This window comes from Phlebotomus argentipes, unplaced genomic scaffold (genome assembly GCF_947086385.1).
Source record: "Phlebotomus argentipes unplaced genomic scaffold, Phlebotomus argentipes genome assembly contig_5, whole genome shotgun sequence".
Classification (NCBI taxonomy): domain Eukaryota; kingdom Metazoa; phylum Arthropoda; class Insecta; order Diptera; family Psychodidae; genus Phlebotomus; species Phlebotomus argentipes.
In genome coordinates this window covers 3,756,886-3,765,479 of record NW_026776165.1, presented here as the reverse complement: position 1 = coordinate 3,765,479, position 8,594 = coordinate 3,756,886, and the positions used below count along the sequence as shown (strand labels likewise).

The 8,594-nt window shown below is 42.1% G+C and overlaps 3 protein-coding genes across 3 annotated transcripts; all 3 read right to left on the bottom strand.

The window, feature by feature from the left end:
• Positions 1–351: 351 nt before the first annotated feature.
• On the bottom strand, positions 352–2,324 carry LOC132255488 (uncharacterized). The gene is made up of 2 exons (XM_059751550.1): positions 2,167–2,324; positions 352–1,469 (listed from the first exon to the last, which is right to left on the bottom strand). Exon 2 carries the CDS (start codon positions 1,453–1,455, stop codon positions 352–354), a length of 1,104 nt encoding a protein of 367 aa, XP_059607533.1. The 5' UTR covers positions 1,456–1,469; positions 2,167–2,324.
• Positions 2,325–2,417: 93 nt separating this feature from the next.
• LOC132266080 (uncharacterized) lies at positions 2,418–3,894 on the bottom strand. The gene has a single exon (XM_059766917.1). The coding sequence runs from the start codon at positions 3,884–3,886 to the stop codon at positions 2,480–2,482; it is 1,407 nt and encodes a 468-aa protein (XP_059622900.1). The 5' UTR covers positions 3,887–3,894; the 3' UTR covers positions 2,418–2,479.
• An 863-nt stretch (positions 3,895–4,757) lies between these two features.
• Positions 4,758–7,861, bottom strand: LOC132266005 (uncharacterized). The gene is made up of 3 exons (XM_059766827.1): positions 7,735–7,861; positions 6,938–7,660; positions 4,758–6,425 (listed from the first exon to the last, which is right to left on the bottom strand). The coding sequence occupies exons 2-3, from the start codon at positions 7,596–7,598 to the stop codon at positions 4,879–4,881; spliced, it is 2,208 nt and encodes a 735-aa protein (XP_059622810.1). The 5' UTR covers positions 7,599–7,660; positions 7,735–7,861; the 3' UTR covers positions 4,758–4,878.
• Positions 7,862–8,594: the final 733 nt, after the last annotated feature.

Sequence of the window (8,594 nt, the reverse complement as noted above, 5' to 3'; positions counted from 1 at the left end):
TGACTTATTTTTAGCATAAATAGCAGTTTAAACAAGCAGTTTAAGCGCTAAAGTCAAACATAATCTCAATTTTTTCACTAAACAGCTGCAATTTTGAATTAGAAAGATTCTCGTCAATATCTCTTAAGAATATTCAATGTTTATTACAGGTTATGATTCGAAAAGATACTGAAATCTGCAATTTGAGGAAGAAAATCCTTTTTAGATAGATTTTAGTTAGTTTCCAGTTGATTTCCAGGAAATAAAAAAATTTGCAGTATGTACGATAAAATATAATTGATTTTGGCTTTACAAAGCGTGAATTATGGATGTTTTTAGCCATATTTTCTCTCATTGGATCAAAATGACTTACTATATTCTCCACAAATCATCATCTTCAGCCTCATTATCAACATTGACAGCGTCCAAATCAATTTCTGAGTCAGAATCATCATATTTGCCTCTCCTTTGGCCATAATGATGCTTCTTCCGATCTGAATTGTGCTGTGGTTGCCTTGGCATCGGACAGTCCAACACCTCATGGCCACCCTTCTTGCAATTGTAGCAAATTCTTTTGCCTGGATTGCTGGATCTCCTCGAACTGGCGTGTTGGTCTGATCTCACTTCCTTTGATCGTGTTCTATCAAAATGTTGACTTCGGCTTTTGCACTGAGCAGCCAAATGATCATGCGATCCACAAAGATGGCACTCTTTGTCCCGCCGAACTCTCTTCGGCTCACTCGACGTTCTGTCGGGTGAATAGTGACGGCGCTGTGGCGGAAAAGCACGCTCGCGTGATCTGTCACGGGAGTCTTCGTGCTGAGGCGATTGACGCCGAGGCGAGCGAGTGTCGATCTCGAGACGCTGCATGTGCTGAAGGAATTCCGTGAGGGAACACGATCCAACAGCGGACAGGATCACCTGGTGCTTCGGCGATGTCAGTCCACGAATGAGGTAATCCTTAATGGAGTCGTCGTCCATTTTGATCCTCTTGGCCAACTTCACAGTGTTGTGAAAGTAGTCTTCGAGCATCTCATTGGCACCGCGCTTCTTCACCATCAGCCTGGAATGCACTTCGCCCGCGTCAATGGATCGTGGGAAGTTATTGATCAACTCTTGCTTGAAGTCATCCCAGTCACTGATACTGTCCAGCGAATATTCGTACCACGTTCTGGCGACGCCGGACAATCTCATGCTGGCGTAAAGGAGCAAGTGATATGGCTCCCATTTGTGTATGATGCCCAGCAATTCGATCTCATTGATCCACTCAGAGGCGTACAAATCGGGATTCTTGGCCGGATTGAACTCTCTGATGAGCAGCTCAATTTCATGCGCACCCAGAAAAGCGTGAATGGCCGTCTTGATTTCCTCTTGCTGCTGCAAATCTCTCCTCTCCTTCTCGCGCGTCTCCTCGCGCTTCTTCATACTTTGCGCCAATGCGGCAAAGTACGAAGGATCAAAGGCGTTATTTGCCATTCTTCAACCAATTCCTGAAATAGCAAGCAGAAGATTATGCTCAAGACCAACGAATGGCTTATATATCTTCACTCTCACTGTCTTTTACTCTTATAAGAGTTCTTCTTTTCAACACTTTTCACTGTAAAAAGAATTTGTCAGCTGTAAGCTTTTCTTCATCATGAAAATTGCTTTTTCCCAACATGAAATGAATCAAACATTTTATTCACTTGTAAAGATCGTTCAACGCAAAAAAAGGATGAACGAAGTTAAAATCCCACTTAAAATTACAGAAATAGCGAATAATTGGAAATAAAAAATAATAGTATTAGTAAATGAACATTACGAGTTCATTCAATTCATTCAAGTTCTTCCAATGCGAAAGTATTGATTCTGTACAAAAGAATCCTGTGGTTAATTAAAGATGCGCGCAGATCTTCATCTGCTGTCTGCAATACACACAGTAGACACACAGAAGAAATGTCCCCTGACATTCCTCTGGCACAAAAAAACGCGTCCAAGAACACATCTTGAAACTCTATTTGAGTTCATAGGCAAAACCACACAGGTTTTCGCACATCTTCGATTGAGTTCTGCATCACAAGTTCCTCGCTTTAACTCCTTTTTCCTCACGCGGGAAATCACTCTTTAGCATCAAAGAGATTTAATTGGCTTCTTATGTCCTTATTGATGGTAATTCCAATCAAAGCGTACTTTCCCATCCTTTCTTACCTGTTCCTTGAGAGTTTTCCCAGATGTATTTCAATGTGAATCAGAAGTGGGATTTTTAGTGGATGAATTTATCAAAGATTTTTGTTGAAAGATTGCCGATATTCCACAGGAAATGTGAGACTTCTGTGAGTGCAGAAAGAACAAAAAACACCAACAATGCGCTGTCATTCCAAAACTCGTCTAAAATTCGATGTTTCTCAAGTGTGGCGTGTAAAATTGTGCATCTTTGTAATTAAGGTAAATAATTCCCGGGTATAAATACACTTTATTACAAGAATTTTTATTAATTTCATTTTTAAATACATTTTTCTGCCTACATTTGAGCGAGATCCAACACTTCATCAATCTGATCTCCAATTTCATCATCAATCTCCAAATCAAAATCATCGCCCAAATTTATCCGTCTGTTGACATTTTCGTGCTGCAGAACTCGTGAATCTGCGGTTGGCAATGGACATTTTGGGCATTCTTTGGCCAAATGGCCAATTTCTCCGCAGATAAAGCAATTCTTCGCCGTTGAATCACCTTTTTGGTCAGATTTCGTGTTCACGCTGGATTTGTAGATATTTTCTGGACAACTTTGCACCAAATGCGTTTCGGACAAACACAGAAAGCACTTTCTTATCCTATCCGGCTTAGCCGCTTTATCTTTCTTACCGGGAGAGTACGAGGGTGAATAAGGTCTCTTTCTCCCCGTTGATCTCTCAGGTGATCGATCTTGTTTGTAGTTGGAACTCGACGAATGATAAGTAGACTGTTGGCCTGAATCTTTCTCAAGGCGCAGCATGTGCTGAAGGAATCCAGTGAGTGAGCAAGATCCAATTGAAGACAGTATTATTTCATGCTTAGCATTCTGCAGACCTCTAATGAGATAATCTTTGATGGCACTGTCATTTAGCTTAATCTTCTTTGCCAATTTCACAGTTGAGTGAAAATACTCCTCAAGCGTCTCATCAGTTCGACGCTTCTTTGCTCTCAGTGCTGAATTAATGTCAGTCGCATCGGCAGTTTTTGGGAAATTCTTCACCAATTCACGCTTGAAGTCCTCCCAATTCGATATCATCTCCAGTGAGTACTGATACCATGTCTTCGCAATGCCCTTCAGCATCATTGTTCCGTACAACATCATTTGCAGATCATCCCACTTATGAATTTTGCCCAATCTCTCGATCTCATTCGTCCACTCGTTGGCGCTCAAATCGCGATTTTTCGTTGGATTAAATTCCCTGATGAGCAGCTGAATTTCACGCCAGCCAATATGACAGTGAATCTTTGACTTGATGTGCTTTTGTGTGTTTGATCTTTTCTCCGTCTGTTCCCGATGTTCGTCATGCGGATGCTCTTCCGGCTCTTCAGTGCTTTGATTCTGTTGCCAACTTCGCTCTTCCTGATTCAGCTGATGCTGATTTTGTGTCCAATGGCTTTGCTGGTCAAAGGAGAGATTCGGCGGATTCGGAGGAGGGACAATTTGTGGTGCTTGAGAAAATGACTGATTTTGCTGATAGTTTTGCTGATTCTGAAATTGATTTTGCATTTGGAACTGCCTCACGAACTGCTGCAATTGCTGGAATTGCTGCTGCTGCCCAAATTGTTGCTGTTGAGATGGCATTTGGTGTTGGTGTTGATGGAAATTCTGTTGTCCATACATTTGATATTGATTGTCATTGGATTGCGATGATCCCGCAAAATTGTAGAATCTCGGATCAATATTATTTGACATATTTGTTTCTCTGTGCTGTGCGTAAAAAAGGAAATCCATATAATTATTACAATAATTTACAAAGAATGTTAATTAATAAATTACAGTGTAATTTAAAAGCATTTATGTATTTTTGAATTTTCTTCAGAATCTCGCAATGTATAGAGTTTAGAAAATATTCTAATGCGGAAGACACAAAATTTTCCAACAACTCAAGGAAAAATTACAATAAAAACTGCAAAATGCCGACTTTTTATAATTACACAATACGTTCGTGAACAGAAAAATCAGATATTTTACTCACTTTCCTATAACTTTTCCTCAAAACGTGTTGTCAAATCGACAGAAAGAACACACTTATTAATATTTTATATCACACTTTAATCTACAATTATTAATTTCTTGTGGAATTACAATTGCAAACAAACGCCGAATCCGAAACGAAACAGCTGATTTTGACAGCGCGCCAATTCGTCTAAATTCTATGTTTGGCAGGTTTTGTAAAGACAGTGAGAGAAACTTAAATCGACCTCTTTCAACTGACGCGATGAAAATGAATTATGAATATCAATCAAAGGCGGCTTTTCCAGGGAATTGCAAGAATTGCAAGAATTGAAGCAATCGGCACATAATCGATATTTTTTGACACATTTTAAAAAGTTTTTCAAGGTTTTCAGTCTTTTTGAGGACAATAAACGTGAGAAAATATTTATTTATTACCTCTAAAAGCTTTTAAGCACAAGAATTTTTAATATTTGTCAAGAAAAACACCCGGACAGATGCTTCGGATCGTATTAATCAAGAACACTTTTGTCAGCAACAGAAACGAGCAATTTATGTCCTTTTCTTCGGATGGAAGTGCATTAAAAAGGGTCGTAAATATTCTCTAGTTGTTTATTTTAGCGACCCGGAAAATATTGCAAAAAAAATTTGCACTGCAAAGGCAAATTATCCAAAATATGACATAAACCGTCGTGAAAAACATAACCTCGACATTTTCCTTTTATTACATCTCACACGACTGTATTATAAAACTCTTTGAATACATCATAATGTGGCCATTTCTTCAGTTCATCAGCCGAACATTCCTTGACGAATTTCTTGGCCTGTCGTCGCATAGAATTCGTCTCGCACACGATGTATTTGTTGTCCTTCAGCACTTTCTTAACAACGTACGGACCTTGATAGCGAGGACGCGGTTTCTCAGCACTTTCTTCCTTAACAGTCTGCTTCAGGAGCAAGACGACGTCGCCGCGCTGAAAAGCTGCTTCATTTGCTTCTGCCTTGGGTTCCGCTTCCGCGTCTTCCGCCTGGTCGGAATCCTCCGATTCATCTGCGATGGAGATCAACTCTGGTCGATCCATTGCCATGGCGCTGTTCATCTTCTCCATGAAAATGTCATACGGCATGTAGTGGAAGATGGCTCTGGTGGGCGCGAGAAAGTTCGTCGCCGTTGGCGTCGAATTCATCTTGTCCCGAATCTGTGGCAATCGCTGATCCCACGGCTGTCCATCGCCTTTTGCCTTCAGCGCGTCATCGATGTCCTTCAGCGTTTCCGTCATCATGACATTGAGATCGGCATTCAGTCTCTGCGTGATGCCATTGTCCGTGCAGTAGGCCTTGAAGTTGTCCGCGACAAATGGCGATTGGGTGATGATCACAGTGGGCGTGGGAAAGTATTCGGCCAACAAGTTGAGAATCTTCACGGCGATTTCCCCCGTTGGCTCACAAACTTCCTTGAGGATGCGAAATTTCGTGCGCACATCAATGATCGCGCAGACAAACTCATGTCCAGCCGTGGTCTTGGCGTAGGGACCGAAGAAGTGCAAGAAGACGTGATAGAAGGGAATTGTCATCAATCTCTTCGACTGATCTTTACCATTGCTCACGGCGCCCTTCGCTTTGGCTCTTCCGCGCGAATTGTGTCTGCACCAAATGCAGCTGTTGATGTACTTTGTCACCATTCCACTCATCTGTGGATACCAGAAGAGACGCTGCAAGTGCTTCAGTGTGGCAATATAGCCAGCGTGTCCTGTGCAATCATGATAACTCAGCGTGAGACTGCGAAATTGCTTCGGCACCACAAAACGCAAACCCTCCTTGTCTCTGTAGTACACTTTGCCATTCACCAGTTGATAATTCTTGTGCACCGTTTTATACTCCGGCGCATCTTTGTCGAAATCATCCAAAATCCGTCTGATCTTCAGTATGGAAGAATCATCCAATTGTATCTTCACCGCCCAATTGTTCTTCTTCTCCTCCTTCATCTTCGCAAAATACTCCAATTCCGCCTCACTGAACGCCTTCTTCGGATTAGCAAGTGACGCTGGAAGCGAAGCAGTCGTGATTTTTGGCTTCTTGTTCATCTTTGGACACTTCGACACCATGTGATCGTCGGATTTGCAGAATAAACAGTGTGTTTTCTTCTTCAAAGCCACACTTTTGCTTTTGCTAAACTCCTTTGAGTCGCCAAACTGCTTCACTGGCGGCACTGTTGAGAACTTTGACGGTCCTGCTTGTGGCGCAGGCGGGAAATTCTTCGACATAGGCTGCGATGAGCCTAAAATGCAAGAGAAATTCAACTAAACTCAAATCGATTCTGTCTTATATTCAATCAAAATTGTAAAACAATCAAAATTTGACTATTTTCAGGCAAAATATTGAAAGAAATCAAATGAAATTTAAATATTTTCTTCATATTCGACTATTTTCTCTACATATCACCGCCAGAGGGCAGCAAAGTTGGCGTGAGGGACGCCATTTATATCGCATTTCGTGCATAATATTCTCTCTCTTCTCACGAAATATCTTTGTTTTTAGGTTTTTAGTCAATGATTAGCAGAAAAAAGATTTGTTTTTCGAATTTGGTGAAAAATTTTCATCGAATTTCCGCTGAATTTCATTGAATTCTATAAAACAAAAAATTTCTTTTCAATATTCTTTAGGAATAAATCCACAAAAATATATTAAAATGTGAAAATATTTTCTTAATCTCATAGAAATTATTGTCAATTCCTCATTTTTCCTGCTTGAAAACTTGAAATTATGAAAAGGACTGAAAATCAGGCTCACCGGGTTGGAAAGTTGTCCTCTTGGAGTCCTCCTCCAGGCGCACCATGTGCTGAAGGAATCCCGTGAGTGAACAGGATCCGATGGAGGACAGAATCACCTCGTGCTTCGGATTCTGCAGACCTCTGATGAGATAATCCTTGATTGAGTCGTCAGTCAACTTCATTCGCTTCGCCACTTTCACAGTTGAGTGAAAATATTCCTCCAGAGTCTCACTGGCGCCGCGCTTCTTCGCCATCAGCTTCCCGTGCATCTCTGTGGTGTCGATTGTCCGGGGGAAGTTCATCAGCAGCTCCCGCTTGAAGTCCTCCCAATTCGCAATGTTGTCCAGCGAATATTCGTACCACATTCGTGCGACGCCGGACAATCTCATGCTGGCGAACAGCAGCAACTGATCCGTCGCCCAGCCATGAATGCTGCCCAACTTCTCCACATCTCTGATCCAATCGGCGGCGCTGACTTCGTCACACCGCGCGGGATTGAACTCAGCGATGAGGAGCTCGAGCTCGCGGGCGCCAATGAGCGTGTGCACGAAGATGTCTTGCTGCTGGTTCAACTCCTGCACCAGCTGATCCTGCTTGTCCCTGTGGCGCAACTCCTCACGCATCTTCAGCGACTTCGCCAGCATGGCAAAGTGATTTGAGCCCAGATTGTTGCCTGCCATTGTCCTGAGAGTGCCAACGCTTTACACTCCACTTCTTGTGGTCAATGCAGACTTCAGAAGCACTGGAAAATAGGGGAAAAAAAAGTTTTATTATGTTTGGCAGATAAAATGTGTGATTTCTCCTTCATTTTCTCACCTTCTTCTCACTGAAGTTTAATTTTTATCACATTTCTCGTGAAATAATGCCAGTTTTTTTTCTAAATTTCCGGCAAAAACACTGAAGTTGAAGAAAACTTGAAAAATGTAAACATAAACACACTTTTCCGGGCGCAGATTTGACAGCCGGCTGTCAAACTCGTCTAAAGCTCTATGTTTTTTTTTCACGAATTTGAAAAACAAACCGTTTGTACAGTGGCGGAGATTAATTTAGGGCCAAGAATGCGCAAAGAAGTTTCAAATTACTGCTGCGCCCAAAATCTTAAACTCAAAGTTACACAATTAGCTTCCGGAAGTGAATTGCTTTCGTGTTTATGTGGGCAAGTGAAGTTCAAGGTTTGAGCGCCATTTTAGACGCGTCTTGTGTCTTTGCAGTGTAATAACGGTCAAATTCGTAACTTTTATGAACTGAAATAAGAAATCACTATTAATCTGTCTTTTATTGTTTAAGAGCGTCATGGTTAAAATATACAATTAGTTGTACTTTACAAAAAAAAAGCAGTTCTTCTCTTTCACACTCTGCTCTCAATTTCCTGGTCATCCTGATCTTCCGGGCTGCTGTTGGAGCCTCGACGCGGACGCCGAACGAACGCCATGAGATCCATGATCGTGAGCGCCGTGACGTCAGCGTACATGCGTGGATCCTCGAAGAGGACAAAGAGGGCGTGCGTGAAGGTCTGCTGGAAGCCACTGATGGTGAACTTGATGTCATTCACCACGATCTCATCGTAGAATTCGCCCAGGGCGGCACAGGCGCCGGACAGGGCGCGCATGCTGAACTTGTACTCCATCGTGGGCTCCACGAGGATGGGATTGTGCAGGAGGACGTACAGGAGATCG